At 43.9% G+C, this 18356-nt stretch overlaps 2 protein-coding genes across 2 annotated transcripts; both read left to right on the top strand.

Annotated features, from left to right (window-relative positions):
• Positions 1 to 11239: 11239 nt before the first annotated feature.
• On the top strand, positions 11240 to 14753 carry LOC108162314 (cilia- and flagella-associated protein 91-like). The gene is made up of 3 exons (XM_017296994.2): positions 11240 to 11596; positions 11670 to 11910; positions 11983 to 14753. Exons 1-3 carry the CDS (start codon positions 11341 to 11343, stop codon positions 14678 to 14680), a joined length of 3195 nt encoding a protein of 1064 aa, XP_017152483.1. The 5' UTR covers positions 11240 to 11340; the 3' UTR covers positions 14681 to 14753.
• A 375-nt stretch (positions 14754 to 15128) lies between these two features.
• Positions 15129 to 18222, top strand: LOC117188939 (cilia- and flagella-associated protein 91-like). The gene is made up of 3 exons (XM_033393591.1): positions 15129 to 15548; positions 15606 to 15843; positions 15906 to 18222. The coding sequence occupies exons 1-3, from the start codon at positions 15260 to 15262 to the stop codon at positions 17896 to 17898; spliced, it is 2520 nt and encodes an 839-aa protein (XP_033249482.1). The 5' UTR covers positions 15129 to 15259; the 3' UTR covers positions 17899 to 18222.
• Positions 18223 to 18356: the final 134 nt, after the last annotated feature.

Genomic DNA, 18356 nt, shown 5'->3' on the forward strand with positions numbered 1-18356 from the left:
TGCCCCTGCAACCCCCAGTTTTGGGCAAGTGGAAAAAGATATCACAACATGAATAGTAGGCTAGAAGCACAGCCGAAGATTTGAATACACTTTAAAGAATCTACTTTTAGTCCCTATGGAAGATCTACTATGGATCTATGGATCTGCTCATGGTTTCCACACGATCTGTGGTCGAAGAAGTGTGATTTTTCCGACCTTCTCTGCCTTGCACACACCTGGCCAAAATAATGAAACTCCCTGCAAGAGTACAACAGAGAGACCAAGTGGTAACCGAGGGCTGGAGGCAGGAGGCTGGGACTGGAGGCTGAAGCAACGATATGTGAATATCAAGATTTAATTTAAAGTTAACTAAGTAAGATTAAGCTTTACCCACGCTCAAACACATATGTACTTGTGCACACACAGATACAGCTACAGCTACAGCTACAGCTACAGACACAGACACAGATACAGATACAGACAGTACAGCGGGAGAGAGAGAGAGAGCCAGTTGCAGGGTGCAAATTTGTAAGTAGAGAAGTCCCGGAGAGATGGGGTGGTGTGGTGCGGTGTGGTGCGGTCCTATGTGATGTTATGGTCGTGTGGATATGGGGTGTGGGCTGGGATGGGTCCCTTGTATCAAGTAGAGCAGAAACTCTTAATAAAGCAATTGCCTCTGGCAGTCAAAAAGTAAACGTCGACGTTGTGCAGCAACGTGATTACAGGAGCAGTCGGGTGTGGAGAGAGTCATGGGTGTGGAATGGATCTGTGGGACCAGCTTTTCGGTCCAGGGCCACGACCTCAAAAGTATGTGTGTGTGCGTGTGTGTCTGCATCCCACCCTATCGCTCCTTTCTGGCTATGTACGAGTGGGAGTGCGGGAATGGTCTGCACTGAAATACCTTTTAAATATTTTTTCCCAACTTCTTCTGGCTTTTGCTGCAGCCCTGACAAAGACCGAGTGGGTGGCGGCCCTGGTAGTGATAGTGATGGTGCTGATGGACCGAACATAGAGCTGGATAGGGCTGTGCAGGGGTGGGTGGACTGCAGCAGCTGCAGATGAAGCTTACTTACGCCCAGAAATATCAACTAACCAGAATACATAATAATATATTGAATAGAGAGAGAGCTCGAGAGCACTGGAGGAAACATGAAACGCCAGACGAACCATAACGAGAGTATGAACTGAATTTAATTAGCTCCAGAAGTAGGGATTGCATTGCACAGTGGTCCACACAGTGGGCATTACATACGATACAAATCGGGCGAGGGCGGGGCTTTAAATAGGGGAATAAACTAACGGATATCTGTATCATTGTATCCAAATCATTTCGAGTCTATCCCACTGTCCCACTGGAAGCCAGAGCTGCTCAAAGAATGCCGTGCATAGAAAGATATTTGCAGCTACCACCCTTTTCTGTTTTCATTGAAAATTCTTCAAAATCCTTTCCAGTCCATCCCATCGTCATGGCTGTTGCATGGTTGCCTGGCGAAACAGAATCTCTGCAGCTTAAGGCATATTATATAGCAAATCGGAGCCACAGTGGCAGCGGCAGCATATTATTTGCAGCCACCAGAACTTGGACACATGAAATACATCTGCAACTCTTGGCAGTAAAGGGCCAGCCGCCGAAAGAAAAGGAAATCTTTGAGCCATTTTACCCAATCATCGTGAAGATCAGGAGCATATTGATTGTGTAACAGTCCCAGAAAGTCCCCTAAGGGAAACTTCTTCCTGCAGAGATACTAAAACGAATTCCCCGTTTAGTGGGTATCCTTTAGTCGGAACGGAGTGCCCATTTCTACGGCATTCTTTACTTATTTGAAATCTAGTTTTGCATACGAGTTGGGGGGCGTATCTAACCAGCTCGAATGGCTAAAGGATTGGGCAAGGGTTGGAATCGGTCTGCATTTGATGATGCTGCGTCCCTCACTGCGGAGGGTGCGGAGGAAGTCGGCGGTATCCTGGTGACAGTTGTCAGATACATAGAGCCATTTCGCCGTGGGCCTTAATAGAGCTTGGGTTACTCGATTGGGTTCGGTATTGCACTCACTCTGTTTTTCTCTGTTATTCCCCCCAGTGCGCCGCCCCTGGCTCTTGTGCCTTGTCAAACGGAAATTTCATATGATTTTCAATGCTTCGCGCTTCATAAAAGTGTAGCCTTGGCAACAAAGCACGGTCCAAAGGGTATGTAGTGGTTGGGGCTTTAAAGGCCTTAAATTCCCCTTTTCCTTGACAGCAAGTATTCTCCAGAGTTGTGGGCTCTTGATTAATGTATCGTCGAAACTCTGGCAGCAGAAAAAATAAAAGTGAGGAAGCATTTTTGGCACTCCTCTGAATATGCATGACAAAGTTAGTTCGTTTAAAGTTTTAGCATAAATTTGTCATCCGAAATGACATACAAAAACGAACAGAATATAATTATAGGAAGGTATGCATGTGTCTTTATAGAGAACGTTTTGATCTTTCGCTCGATGGGGTCGGGGTTTTTTTCACAGACGACATTATGATTCATCTGAATGGGATTTTCGTTCCGCTTGCCTAAACAGATCACACTTCAAAAATTATTGCCAATGTTATGGATAATATGTTCATACATGGATGGCTTTTGGGAAATGCAACGGCATGAATATTTAATCAAAATAAATAGCATTAATTTTCATATTTAATGAAGCAACACTTCATTTAAAACGCACCACCGGTGTGGTGGGAGCGAGTTTACTTGCCATTAAAAAGGTGAGCACTTTTCATTAATGCTGCATAGCAACTTGCCTCATTATGATGCAGAAATACGGAAATACAGCAGTACAGAAATGCAGCAATACAGAAATAAAAATACAAGCACAAACACAAACACACAAATCCGCCGCCAACGAAACCAATTAAAAAAAAGAATAAAATAAAATAAAAACATTGAACGCATAATACACAATACTATCCATATACCATATACCATGTTCCACATATATGTACACCCGTAAATAAATATACGCGTACACCCGGGAGCAATAAACGCATACGCAATTTAATTGCGCACAAAATGGCTACCAGGACAGACGAGGCATAAAAAAAAAGGCAAAAAAAAACCAGAACGAAAATTACATAAAAAAAATACATAAAATAAAATAAAACACCAAAAATCTCGTTTTTCAATAGCGTAATAATTAATATAAAATAAAGTCCGGATGTGCCTGAGGAAGGAAGGAGAAGGACGTGTGCGCATATATCATTCGGGGGCATATTATTAAACGGCGGATGTTTCAAGTCTGGCATTTGTTGGGGAGTGTAATATTTGTACCCATGGCAGTGTACTTAGTAATCCTCAGGGGTGAGGGGGTACTCCTATTCAAAAAGGGAACCAGGTTCTTATTTCTATTCTTTAATAAGTACGTACTTCCAGACTAAAACCATCTCAGAAAAAGGAAGGACAGCAAAAGTTTAAAGCGCTTAAAATGATACCCAGCTCTGCCTTCTTTTTCCTCTTTCTCAAGTCCGATAGTCAGCTTGTCAAGGCCTCCGCCCCCTAATGACTTAGTTTCCATAAACAACCGGATAATCTTGAGCAGATTTAATATTCCTGTTTTTGCTGTGATAAATGTGGCAACATTTAATGGGGCTCTCTCGCAGATTTCAATTAAATAAATGCCACGACTATTTAGTGCGTTCAATCCGCTTTTATAGGCGGGCATTAGCCCGGCCCGAAGCCATCTACTCTCTCCATAAGGCTTTCTGCTTATTAAGAAATATCTTTCTGGGGGTGTGTGCGGGGCAGGACCTTTTCTGCCAGCCTGCGGCGCCAGTGTGCAATGTTTTTCCTCATTTTCATATTGCTCTTTACCGGCTCATCATAATATTGCCCCAGAAGCAGCCATTCCAGCTTCATCGGGACCAGCACGAAGGAGCGGCCAGGGCCAGGCACAGTGCGCCAAAGGCCATTCTTCAGTGTCAAATCCAACGCACGGTCTTGTGCCCCCAACCGGTCCCTTCCTTGTGTTACTTGGCGGCATACACTTTTAATGCGTGTCGCTCACATTTTATGAGCTGTCACAAAGCACAAGGAACCCAGAGAGGAAAAACAAAAAAAAACCCCGAGAGGAGAGTACAACAGAGTGCCTCGACATTGGGATACCCGGTAGTTGGTGGAGGCCAGTGCCAGGCCACGGTAAAAGTCGAGAGTCGAAAGGGGAATTCCGAAGAAATTTCCGCTGTAGTATCTATAAGTTTTCTCAAGGGCATTCCCTATGATATAGTCTCGATTGTTGCATCTATTGAACAAAAAATCCATCTAACCCTCCTGCTCCGTGATCACTGGATATAATAAACAAGAAGGAAGTGCGCACTCACGCAGCTGTGACCAGCATCGCAAATAAATGAAAAAAGTTAGCCAAATAAACAAAAAAGCAAAAAAGGGAAACATGAGCACCAAAATGTAGGTGGAAAAGTTATGCACTTTCCCCCGAAAACCCACTCCACTCCACACCACACCCCACCACTCCATTTGGACCTCCCTCGTCCTGTTCGACCAACTGCGGCTCTTATTTAATTAAATGTCAAATGCTGGCCGACAGTTCGTTTGATTTGAACAACATTTGGCGGCTTTACCCGACTGGACTGGCCCCGAACATATTTGATTTATTCCATTTCGTTTGTCTGTCAGTATTCGAAACGAGCACTGAATGCACGTTTACGTGTAATTTGATTTTTTTCCTTGGAAAAGTGAACGGGAGAATAAATGGAAAATGTGTCAAATTTGTAAGTAGTTCATTGTTCGGCTTAAAAGGTAAGACCACCGTTTCAAACGGACTGGAATAATGGATGTATAAATGCGCACAAATATCACGCATACGCCATGATGGCCTCGACTAGAACCGTTCATCGCTTTGCCATGCACGGATTTAATTATCAACTAATTAATTTGCACACCCAAACACATCCGGGCACAATATTCCCCGCAAACGAATTAGTTTTCAATTTCAAATACATATTCGAGTACGAGTACACGAGTAAGCGAGTATATGTGTGCTTGCTCGTTTATTCGCATCCATCCAAGTGCAGTGCTCACGGCCCCTCTGGCAATCATTTGTGCAGACATATGTATGCACGGAGGGGGGGGAGTGGGAAGGGAGCGGTGTGCTGTCAGAAATTCGTTTTGCAATTTGTTCATTTTCCATTTAACCTCTTTTGTGGCGCATTTTCCACTTCAAAGCGCAGGAAATGTCCTGTGCAATTATTTGCATTGAAATGATTGTATTTTTCATTCATTTCATACTTCTGCAGACCCCGGTGCTGGTTTTTTTTGCCAGTTTATTATCACATGAATGGCAAAAGTAATTTTCTAGTTAATTTGTAATGTAATGAGACATTCGCCGGCACAAGGAGCAGCCACATGAAATGTCCAAAAGCATTTCCAGAGCACCGGCATCTGTTCCAGCGGAATGTTTTCAAATAATCTTGCTAATATGTGACTACATTTAATTAACCGCGTTTGCCGAGCAAGAGCGCATCCCCCCCCCCCCCCCTGCCACTGCTGCAGGGGCTGCGGTATGACATCAAAGGCATTCGCCCCCCACACCCACTAATTAGACGTGCCCTGACATACGCCAAATTATCAATAATGCACAGCAATTCGCCTGTGTTCGTGGTTCTGTTTGTCCTTCTGGTCGTCCTCCCAAGCTTCACGTTCTGTTCTGTTCAGTTCTGTTCTGTTCTTGCACGTTATGTTGGCTTTTCGGTTGATTAACCAAGGAGCTCGCAGCGGTTGTTGCTTTAATTAACACTAAGCGAAACCAGTCACATTCGATCGAGTCAAATCAATTCGATTGTTAACGCTGTGGTGTATGCCCTTTATTTTCCCATTCCGATTGCCTTTCCCATTCCCTGAATCCATCCAAGTAATTAGTGCAATGCACTGGAGGTTAACTAAATGTGGCTGCCACAAATGGAAGATGAAGATTTTCTGTATACACACGAGTACCGTCAACCAGCTGTCAGCTCGGTTTGAACAGCTTGTCCGCACTTCTCACAGCCTAAGCTCCTTGGAGCCCATCTTAGCTGGAAATATTCCGAAAGAAACATCAAACAAATGCGATAATTGGAAAAACCTCCATCAAAATATCAACACACTTCTGTCGCATTTCATTTTAAAGTAAACACAACTTGATCGACAGGGAAGAATGTGTGTAATTGCATTGTATTTGTGTTTGGGCTTTGACCAACTCCAAACAAGTTGTTGCTTGGGCCTGCGGTGGACTAAACAATTTTCCAAACTAATACCCCGCTGGGAGCACTGGGAGCTCAACCACACATGCGAGCGTACGTATTATGCCCCACAAAAATGGTCGAGTGAGTCGAGGGGAGAGTACGAATGAATGAACCGTACGAAACGTGGCAGAAAAAACCGAAATCCCAAAAATCCCTTGATTTATTTCTAATACCTATACACACACACACACCCAGGCACACGCACACATGCAGAAGGCAGAAATATCCTGGTAAATAGAGCAAGTGAAAAGTTCTACCACACAACAACAACAACAGCAAGAACAACAACCAAAGAAAAGAAAGAAGAAAAACGCAACAACAAGAGGGAAAACTTTAGCATTTCCCTGAGGAACTAAATTGTGCCACCGGCGGTTTGTTTGCTTCCTTTCAACTGGGGCGGGTCCTTTCTCCGAAGCTCCGAGCTTCGAAGCTCCGTATCTCCTCCTCTGTTGTGCCTACTCCAAAGGCCTCGAACCACTCAAGGATCTGTGGCACGGACACGGAGACGGTGGCAGAGCGGGAGGCGGGCATGCAAAGTGAAGTAAAGCTAAACGAAAGTGCCTCAATTTAAGTTGTAAGCTGATTTGCCAGACCGTAATATGGCCGCCCCTAACACACTCAGACCATTCAGAAACCCATGTGTATATATGTACATGTGTATGTATCCTCGCACTTCTCTGCTGTGCACATATGTGCCTGGGCCCAAGGAGTATATGAGGCAGTCGCCATTGAAGTAGAAAAACTTTTTGGTCGGAGCAGCAACAGAAAATGCTCCAAATTAAGGCAAAACTTTTGGCAAGTATTCCCTTTTTTGTCGATGCCATTGGACGGAGAGCATCATGCATTTGTAATGAAGTTGGATGAGTGCGCAAAATAAAGGGAATACATAAATATTATTACAGATTGCCACTTTGCTGGGCAGCCAACAAAAGGGATACACTCGTTTGGGGGGAGGGCTTTCTTTGACATTTCCATATTGTGAATGGTAGAACACGTTCGTTAGCCAAGCGTGGAGGACTTTTTGCATTCTCATATCCTGTTCAAGGACTCCTGTATCCTGCACAAGGATGGGGGTATGATCACTTATTAGAGAAATGCTCTCGAGTCTACAAAACTATTCATGGGTACTTCATTTTCCTTAGTCAAATATGGAAAACTATATGGAACTGTCATTTCCTTGTCTCACTTCTTAAATATCGCACAATTTAACAAACGGTAGATATGGCCAACCTCAGCAGACTCTATGAAGAGGATCAAGTATTCCCCACAATGCACACGGACTTCCTCTATTATAGACTCCAAACGAAGGGGGCAGAGTTAAGTGGAGCCTTCTTGTGTTTGAGCGGGCTGTTTTGGTCTGATTTTGACACAAATCCCTTTGGTGCTAAAGCAATTTATGCGGTTTCAAGGCAAGGCAAATGGTATAGGACTAACCGCCGACTACTACCACTAGACTCCCTAACAAACACACTCAAGATGTGCGCTCTGAATGCGAGAATAGTTTTTCCGTATCCCAGGGAGTGAGAAAAGAGGGATTACCGGGAAGGAAGGAAGGATGTGGAAGGTCTGGGTCGGGGTCGGGCTCTGAGCAACCCCCATGCACTTGGCTGGGCTTTGGTTATGGCTGGTTGGTTATGGTTAGATTGGTTGCTTCGTTGGATGCTGCATAAGTGCAATTTTATGTTCTGGCCCCGAAAAGTTCCTTCGCAGTAGTTGATAAATGGCTCACCGACGATGGTCGGCCCCCGACGGAAAAATGTTATGGAATTCTCAAAGCCAAATCCCCTCCATTCCCAGCAACAAAGCATAAAAAAGGCAAAAATGTAAATTTTCCTGCATAAATCTAACAATTTTCAAACATATGTATACGTGTGTACGTACGAGTATGTCCCATTTCGAAAATAACCGGGAAGCGAAGGGAAGGAGGGGAAAAAAGGGCAAACAAAACCACATGCCACGCCTAACAAGCCGCCAACACCACCGCCTACCTTTGTGAGTGGTACATGGCCGCAGATAAACCGCCCAAAAGTAATGCCAAAACATTTCGTGTCATAAATTTTACGACATAAGCGCGAAAAGCAAAACAACACAAAAGCCAACAACCCAAAAAATGGAAGGACAAAGGAAATTGGAAATAGGAAATGTCTAGCGTCAAGAGGGCGAAGAAGCAATGCCCTTAGGAGGATATTTATAGTACTCGTATAGAGTATAATTATATTCGATATTGGTCATTGACTGAAAAACATATTAGTTTGCCTACGCTAGCCGTAGTCGGAGCAGTTTTTGAAACTTTTGTCTACCATCTTTGACCATCGTTAGAAAACTTATAGTACCCCTAATGGTAGGGCATAAAATACAAGCAATGTGCATTACAATAAATATTGATTTACAATTTTTTGCGCTTAGAACATTAATTTATCTGAATTCAGAGGCGTCGCTATAAAAGGATCAACAAAAAGAGGATAAATAAGTGTTGATAAAAGCACCAAAATTATGAGTATAGAAAGTAGAGTATCAAAATCAATATTTAATTGGATTTTAATAAAGTTCGAATTGGTCTTACTTAGCTACAAATTCCCCACAAATTTGATTACATTCCTAACGCATTTTATTAGCAGCCCCTCCCCGCCTAAGCATCTGCCTGCGGGAGGCCTATAAAAGCCTCTCCACTGATATTTAGCTGTTTCGGATGGGCTCTGCAGGGCTATAAATTAATTTAAGTGCCTGAAAATATTTTTGATAACATAAAATCAAACCGAGCGAGATCCCTTTCCCGTTGGCTGGTCGTGCTGTGCCGTTGCGGTTCAGCCCTGAAAATTTAAACGGCCTGGCCATTAAGCGGGCCGAGCTGGATGTAGTTTAATGGCTTTATTTCGGGGGAATGGGTGGGACAGGGTTCAGACGGCTGTTTCCCAATACTCGGCCGCACTTTGGCCAATTCTATTGGTCTTCTGCTTGAAGATTTAATTAAAAAAGTCGAGAGCATGCAAACGAAGTTTTTTAAAGGGAGTGGAAGGGAAGATTCGGCTGGCATAAGCCAGAACTTCTTGAGGGCTGGTGGCATACCCGCCACAAAGGATGCGCCAAAGGCAGTCAACAGTGACGGGCAAAGGCAGCGTAAGGCAAGGCAAACTTGGGAAAACTTATTCTTGGGAGCATCGTTATCATCGCCCATCATCAGGCCCGACAGATACAATAACAACAGCAACAGCAAAGGCAACGGCAAAGGCAATGCCAGAGAGAAAAGATATGACAGCCACTCGTCGTCTTCGATTCCTTCGTTAGCAATACTTTTAAAGTAAATTGCGGCAAAAAGGAGAAGCCTTCAAAAGGAACGGGGAGTGGGGGCAGCACGGAAGCTTTCCCGCACACGTTACGGCACTTTGCCTCCACTCCGCTCCACTCCGATCCGTTCCACGCTTCGTTTGGCTCTGATTTTTCGCTGCTCGTCATGGTCATGATGGTTTTTGCTTGGAAAATTAATTGCATGCAAATATTGACAGAGCGAAAGTAAATATAATTTTATTGTTTACTCATAAATACGCATTATTTGAAAAATGAAAATAGAAAAGCGCCTTCCCTAAGGCTGAACGGAAAAATGGGAAAAATAAATGAAGAAAGAAAGGAAGTGGGGAAAAAACTAATTGCTGCTAACCGAAGATGGGAGTATACTTTTCTGAAAAGGTATATAAATATAAAAATGACCAGTACACCTACCCGGTGTAGACTGTAGACTGGTGAGAGGCAAAGACTTCTCACATGGAGAAACCTTGAAGTTAAAACAGAGATTCGATCCCACTGGAAGGGTATCCTTTGTACAGGTTTGGAATACAAAATCACGATTTTCCGGGGTGGATTTTGTGCGGAGATAGGCTGGATTTTGACAGTTGCTCGGTTAATCGGTTTAAACATTTGGTGAAAATGCTGCTGCCTAATTAGCATCATTATTCTTGATGGGGTCACGCAGGCAGCAAAAAAATACTACAGCCGGAACGCCGTAGGAGGAGGACGGGGTGCCAAACCTGGACCTGATAAATAGGCAAATGCTTAGCAAAGGTAATTAATGGGAAAGTGCAAGCAAGATGGAGCTAGACTGAGATGAAAACGAGGCCCTCCAGTGATAATTAATGTGCCTTCTAAACACGAACATGAGACTCCGAATGGCACCGTGGAGGAGGTTATCGCTATCGCCAGAGCTGATATCAAATTGAAGCCAATTAAAAGTTACCAGTCTGTGAAGCTGCCAAAAAGCAGTCGGAAACGGGTCAGGTCCGACCAGATTTTATCTGATACCTCTTCTTGTTGTGGGTGGCCCTTGGCTTTCGAACAAAACTTTCACGAGCAAAAATAGCATTAAATTGCACACAAAAGAACTCTCAATGCTTAAGACCAAGACCCGCCGGCCGGGGGCCAAAACAACAATTTACGCTCTCCAACTTGTTCGAGTGTTGCGCTTAATCGTCAAAAACACTTCTTATCGAAAAGTATTTCCCACTCTCCCAAAGCCAACTTTGCTCATAAATTATTACACAAAATTAGTTGCACACCAGCAGAGGAAAAGGACGATGGAAGAATACAGGGAGATGAAGAGTGCAGGGAGAAACATCTCAAAGGACTTAACAAATTTAAAGCTCGAGGAAGAACATGAAATATGGCTGGGCCAGGACAAAAAGCTAAATAATCACAGACATGTAGGATAATAAATGATTAACGTCCTGTCGAGACGCTGGGTGGAGCCTGAGAGGTCGTTTGTATAGATCTAGGTATGGCATCTCCCTCCTCCGCTCGAGGATTGGCGAGATTGCCGCCAAAATGTTGGCAATGTTTGTCTCAATGTTTTTAAATTGATATTGATGAGCTTTGCCCATTAGGCAGGGCTTTGCAGTACAAAATTTACCCCTTTGCGGAATAGAACTTTCAATTATAATTGAGAAACATTTACCAATGATTTTGAGGACAAACAAAATAAAAGATACTTCATTGCAAATAGTGCCATCGTTACAATAAATAACCGAAATCAAGTAGACTACATCAACAACTTTTAAACGAGATCTGTCTTATTATTTAAACCTCCAACACCCGATATATCAACCTGATAATATGTCAGCTCAGAGGGAGCTACCCCGAAGAAAGCGAATACTTCATTTCCTCCAGGAAGAAAGAGAAACGAGGGGAAATAATAAAAGCTCATCGTCTCCACTCAGAATAGAAAGGGAGCAGAGTCCGAAACTCAGCCAACATGCCACACTCAACAATCGAGAGCCCGCACATCTTAAGGACGATTACAGGGGAAGCAGCCAGAGCCTATCATCATGTCTGATCACGAGGTCTTCGCTGGGTCCACGATTGAAAAGCGGTAGATACGGAAAGATATGATATCAAAAAGGGTTTGCTAATCCCATTTCTCGTGTGCTTTGGTCTTTCTATAGGTGCCAACAACCCAGCGAAGCGGTCCACCGGCAGATTGCCACGTACAGACAGTGAGTGCCTGTTCAAGGCAACGGGAATCGACTTTCTCACAGAAAAGGATACTAATACAACAACCCATGAGGTCAAGCTGGATTCCTCGGTTTATCCTCGGAAAACACCTTTAATGAACAAGTGCGACTTTTTTCCAAAATACGTGGACAACCGTCCATTCAAGGAGCAGGCAACCCAAACGCTCTATAGGTAACGCTCAATACTAGACGAGGACATATGTAGTTCTTTGTAGCTAAAACTTGTACTCCTTCTGACTCCCAGGGAAGCCTCGGCACAAACTTTGGCCTATTTGCCGGAGACTGAGGACAAGGTGATGGATGAGCATTTGGAGCTTTTCAGACTGGCTTCAGCTCTTCCTGGCGATAAGCCCCCGGGACTCTATGAGGTAGAAGTCTTGGAACGATCCCGCAGACGTTGGGCATTTAACAAGGCACTGAACACAAACCTAAAGAGGCAACTGCAAGAGGCCCGAGAATTGGCCATGAAAACGAAGTACAAATCCATACTGGAGGCCTTCGAATGGGAGAGTTGGATCGAGCGGGAGGATTGCATACAAGAGTGTCAAAAGAGGCGTCTGGAAATCGTTATAAAGATGTTCGACAAGCGCGAGAAGGAGATGCATTTAGCATCCAAAAAGCGCATTGAAATGGCTTGCGAAGGTATCGCGGAGCGCCGCCAAGCTGCTCTTCATAAGAACGAGATAGAGTATCAGCGAGGCAAACGCCGGCTCGATATACAACTCGCAAAGACATCCCTGAAATGGCAAAAGCAGAGTCCCCTGTATTCCTTGGGATCACCGTGCTCCGAGTTCTATGGACCACTAATCAGACACGGTGTAGATCCGGCACGTCAGAGTTTCTTAGGCACTAACCGCAAAGCCTTCGATATTAGGATGGACGACCTGGAGAAGCGCGTGAAGATGAACAACGTGACGTGTCCGTTCCGAAAACTCAAGGAATGGTCCAAGCCCAGAGAGTATGTTAAGGAGTATGAGCAGAACTTCTGCTCTGAAAAAAAATTACAAAATCTTTACGACTCTTTGACGGCGTTAAGAAAGCAGCAATACGAACACAAAAATCCTCCCAAGAGTCTTAAGAAACGACACAAACCACGCGTTCATTCAGTTGATGCACGCATGAGCTCTTTTTCAGGCTCGACCACTATGTTCTACAATCCTGAAAAGTCAAGGATGGAGCAACCGCAAAAGGGGCGTACAGTTGAACTTAATCGATCGAGTGCACTCGCCAAGAGCTTACAAGACGATAGGAGGCAAGTAGACTTAGAGTATCTTTTGCAAAAGTACGAGGGTACCTATATTGGTTGGATTATGCAGTTCCTCTCTGAGGAAATGGGGCGGCTGAAGGAACAGCGAAGGCTCCACTTCTTTACCATTTTGGCCCAAAAGGAGAGATGGCGACGCGAAGCGAATGAAGCAGGATTGCGGCAGAAGGAGAATGAACTGAGAAGGGTATACGACGAGCTGTTCCAGAAGAGCAATCCTGCCAACAAACAAGTTGGCAATGAGTATCTCAATAGGATTCTTACAACAGATATGATCCACATAGCAGACCATGAGGCCACTAAAACGGTGACGGGTCTTGCAAAAGACATTGATGCCGATATCCAGCGATGGCTGGAGAGCTTCAAGCTAATTCAGACCCCACTCACCTATGATCCACTGCGTCTCATGCTACGTGACATGGTCTCCCCAGACATGAATGCTGCTCTTGATCGTCATGAGAAGGCTCTTATCGCTAATTATATTGTTGAGGACGTGATATTTGGCAGAGTGTGGGAGGAGCTAGAACCATTCGACATATCCACCACCCTGACTAGCGACTTCATTGATCGCCTCATCGACAACGATCTCTATCTATTCTCCACGGACAGCGAAAGTGACACACCGCAGGAAACATCAAGCTACGAGGCTAATGCTATTATACGAAAGCTTATCCGCCAGGCAGTTCCCGGACAGCGCTGGAAAGATGAAATCGAACGCATTGTGCACGAGAACCAAAACGATCTATTCGATGATGTCTTCGCAGCAATCATGAGCAAGATTGAGAATCCACCACCGGTGCGACCTTCCCAGTTAATCGAAGTCGGCCCAATGCTATCGCACACTGTCATTAAAACGGAGGATAATATTCGAGCTATGGAGATTTTAGAGTTCGAGGCCATGAGAGATCAAATCCATACACAGTATTCGGAGGAACTCAAAACAACAATCCTATCCCTATTCAAAAAAATTACTGTCGATCATATTACCAAAAAATTGGAGACCGACGAACTATTTACTGAAGATGAGACCATTCCAATGGGCGAAGACGTATTCATGAAGTCACAGAGCTACGGACCTCCAGAATCTGATCCGAAATTAGATTCTGACCTATACAGCATTATGGGGATTGTTGATATTTGTAAAGAGAAGAACTTTAATTTGCTCAAAGGAACCGGGCATCCCAAATTGGAATACAAACTGAATGACTATATTTTTCCATCGCAAATAGTCGTCTGCGAAAAAGATGATGTAGAGGAAGATGAGATGGAGATGGAAATGGAGATGGACATAACGGGTGAGACAGACATAGTGACTGAAACGGAGATGACAGTGAAGGAGGAAATGGCGATATCAATTGAAGACAAAATATCGATGGGTTTAGAGGAAGAGATGAAGATGGAGGCAAAGATAGATGTGCAAATGGGTAGAAAGATGGTGGAAAATGTAGAGTCGCCGAAAATTAACAATCCTAGTCTGACTGAAAAAACCTCCGAATACGCTGAAGAAAACTATGAAATAGAGTCTATTGATAATATGGAAGCCTTAATAGAATCGGATCATAATCTGATTAAGAACCTCATCGAAAAAGCTCAAGAAGAAGATGAACTGGACACGTCGTCTCTATCTAAGAATTTGTTAAAAAAGGACAGCTTTGAAATAACTGCATTAGTTGGTTAACTTTTATTCACATTTTAGTACAGTTACAGTTCGAATATATATGTATTTTTATACTAATTAATACACACAACGAAATGACTTAAAATTTAAAAGTTTTTTTTTTCATAAGATAGTATGTATTAAGTAAATTTTTAGATACACTTCTAATAGTGATTATAATCGAATAGTGTACAAAATTTGATTTCTCTAGCTCTTATAGTCTCTGAGATCTAGGCGCTCATCCGGACGGACAGATCTATATAGACTCAGTCGGAAACGTTACACTCATCCACATCCAAAATAGATTTTCATATTGCCCTCTTGCTCGTTCCCTAATCGGGGTCTAACAGCACAGCGGTTGCTGGCGATTTCCTCCCACTGCCTGATCTACTTACAAGCCAAATGTTTAACTTACCTCCGAATACTCGATCCAGAAAGTCGGTAGCACAGCTGCCAAGAGAATTTTACCTAGTATGCTGGTGGAAAAACATTCAACTCAATCACGAATCAGACATCAAACATCAAACATCTAAACATTCACGATATATCTCACATAACAACAGACAAAAGTTTACCCAGTAATTAGGGAGCTACACAGAAATGCCAGAGCAGAAGAAACGAACCTTAAGGGAGCTTCGAGGCCATCGGGTGCTCCATGACAATCACCAGACCGGACCAACCCGTTTCGATAGTGCACAACATTTACGCCAACCCGTTCCTCAAAAAGAACAATTGCCAAGTCACACCAAACGGGTCACTTTTGGCAACAAACTAGGCAATGGAGGTAATGACCAACCACCGAAGGCCAGAAAAGGTTTCATGCAAGCTGGAAAGGGCCTCACATCATGTCTGATCACGATGTCACCGGTGGGCCAACGATTACAGGCCGGTGGGTGTAAGATCAACATTTTATTCTTCCATTTATTCTTCATCCCTTAATATGTAGGTGCCAACAATCCTGGCGAAAGGTCGGTGAAAAGATTGCCTCGTACAGACAGCGAATGCCAGTTCAAGGCACCGGGAATCGATTTTCTAACAGCACGGGATACTAATATAACAACCCATGAGATCAAAATGCGTCCTTCGGCGACTTTGATTGGGATTGATTCTACCAAATGCGATTTCTTCCCGAAATATGTGGACAAGCGACCATTCAAGGAACAGGGAACACAAACGCTCTATAGGTAAGCCTATATGACTTTGACCATTATTTCTAGATGAGAGCATTACTCTGTCTGATTCCCAGGGAATCCTCTGCACAAACGGTGGCCTATTTGCCAGAGATCATGGACAAAGAGATGGATGAGCATCTAGAGCTGTTTACCCTACCGGCTTTGCTGCCTGGAGATAAGCCACCGGGACTCCATGAAGTCGAAATCCTTGAGCGTGCCCGCAAGCGCTGGGCCTTCAATAAGGCAGTGAAGACAAACTTTATGAAACAATTGCATGAGGCTCGGGAGTTGACAATGCAAACCAAATACAAGCACATACTGGAAGCTTTTGAATGGGAGAGTTGGATCGAGCGGGAGGAGTACATACAGGAGTGTCAGAGGATGCGGCTCGAGATCGTTATAAAAATGTTCGACAGGCGCGAGAAGGAGATGCATTTAGCATCCAAAAAACGCATTGAAATGGCTTGCGAACGCATCGAGATGCGCCGTCAAGCTGGTCTTCACAAGAACGAGATAGAGTATCAGCGAAGTAAGCGCCGGCTCGATATACAACTCGCAAAGACATCCCGGAAATGGCAAAAGCAGAGTTCCCTGTATTCCTTGGGATCACCGTGCTCCGAGTTCTATGGACCACTAATCAGACACGGTGTAGATCCGGCACGTCGGAGTTTCTTAGGCACTAACCGCAAAGCCTTCGATATTAGGATGGACGACCTGGAGAAGCGCGTGAACATGAACAACGTGACGTGTCCATTCCGAAAACTCAAGGAATGGTCCAAGCCCAAAGAGTATGTTAAGGAGTATGAACAGAACTTCTGCAATGACACAAATTTGAAAAAGCTATACGAGTCCTTGAAGGGCTTGAGAACGCAGTCGAATATGGAAAACCGGACCGAACCGAAGTGTCTTAAGAAAAGAAAGCAATTGACCTCGGATAAGTACGAGAAATCTCCAAGTTACACCCACGTCGATTTCTATCAGGCAGCGCCAAAACAGATTCAACCGCCAGAGCCGACGCAGACGCCCGGTCGTCTTCCAACAAGAAGAGGCACATTGTATGCAAAGCACTTGGAGTCTCAGAGAAGAAACGAAGCTTTTGAGAATTTACTGAAAACGTACGAAGGCACTTATATTGGTGGCATCATGCAGTTCCTCTCTGAGGAAATGGGGCGGCTGAAGGAATATCGAAAGCTCCACTTCTTTACCATGTTGGCCCAAAAGGAGAGATGGCGACGCGAAGCGGGTGAAGCAGGATTGCGGCAGAAGGAGAATGAACTGAGAAAGCTATACGAAGAATTGTTCCAGAAGAGTATTGGGGCCCACAATCAGGTCAGCAATAAATATCTCAGCGCGCTTTTAACGACAGATATGAGCCACATAGCAGAGAGCGAGGCCGCTCTAACGGTGACCGGGCAGGCCAAGCAAATCGATTTAGATATCCAGCGATGGCTAGAGAGCTTCAAGCTCATTCAGACGCCACTAACCTATGCTCCACTGCATCTCATGCTACGTGACATGGTCTCCCCAGACATGAATGCTGCTCTTGATCGTCATGAGAAGGCTCTTATCGCTAATTATATTGTTGAGGACGTGATATTTGGCAGAGTGTGGGAGGAGCTAGAACCATTCGACATATCCACCACCCTGACTAGCGACTTCATTGATCGCCTCATCGACAACGATCTCTATCTATTCTCCACGGACAGCGAAAGTGAAACACCGCAGGAAACATCAAGCTACGAGGCTAATTCTATTATACGAAAGCTTATCCGCCAGGCAGTTCCCGGACAGCGCTGGAAAGATGAAATCGAACGCATTGTGCACGAGAACCAAAACGATCTATTCGATGATGTCTTCGCAGAAATCATGAATAAAATCGATAATCCTCCACCGGTGAAATCGTCCGACCTAATCACTGTCCATTCGTGTCCATCTCAGGGTCACTTTTCTAGGACTGACAATTTTCGATCTATAGATATTATGGACCTCCCAATTTTCCTCAACTCATTGCCAAATTCTGAATTTGAGCGCATTCAACCGCTATCTCTACAAAAAAGGCAAATATAGATGTAAAGATGGAGAGGAAAATGGTAGATGATATAAAGATGTAGAAAATAAAAAATCCTAGTCTGACTGAAAACGCTTCCGAAGACGCAACTATGAAATGGAGCCTTCTGATAAGATGGAAGCATCAAAAGAATTGAATCAAAATCTGATTGAGAACCTCTTCTAAAATACTCAAGAAGAAGATGAACTGGATACGTTGTCTCCATCTAAGAATTTGTTAAAAAAGAACAGCTCTGAAATAACTGCATTAGTTGGTTAACTTTAATCCACATTTTAGTACAGTTACAGTTCAAATATATTTGTACGTTTCTACCAATTAATACACACAACGAAATGTATTTTAATAGTTCATAGTATTTTTATACCCGATACTCAAAATGAGTATTGGGGTATATTAGATTTGTGGTAAAAGTGGATGTGTGTAACGTCCAGTAGGAATCGTTTCCGACCCCATAAAG

This window comes from Drosophila miranda, chromosome 4 (genome assembly GCF_003369915.1).
Source record: "Drosophila miranda strain MSH22 chromosome 4, D.miranda_PacBio2.1, whole genome shotgun sequence".
Taxonomy (NCBI): Eukaryota; Metazoa; Arthropoda; class Insecta; order Diptera; family Drosophilidae; genus Drosophila; species Drosophila miranda.

Bases quoted from the DNA above. Each gene is read 5' to 3' on its own strand.
- LOC108162314 (XM_017296994.2), top strand. From the start codon at position 11,341: ATGTCAGCTCAGAGGGAGCTACCCCGAAGAAAGCGAATACTTCATTTC. The intron at 11,597-11,669 runs GTAGATACGGAA...GTCTTTCTATAG, and splicing joins GGGTCCACGATTGAAAAGCG to GTGCCAACAACCCAGCGAAG. The intron at 11,911-11,982 runs GTAACGCTCAAT...TCTGACTCCCAG, and splicing joins GCAACCCAAACGCTCTATAG to GGAAGCCTCGGCACAAACTT.
- LOC117188939 (XM_033393591.1), top strand. From the start codon at position 15,260: ATGCCAGAGCAGAAGAAACGAACCTTAAGGGAGCTTCGAGGCCATCGG. The intron at 15,549-15,605 runs GTGGGTGTAAGA...CTTAATATGTAG, and splicing joins GGGCCAACGATTACAGGCCG to GTGCCAACAATCCTGGCGAA. The intron at 15,844-15,905 runs GTAAGCCTATAT...TCTGATTCCCAG, and splicing joins GGAACACAAACGCTCTATAG to GGAATCCTCTGCACAAACGG.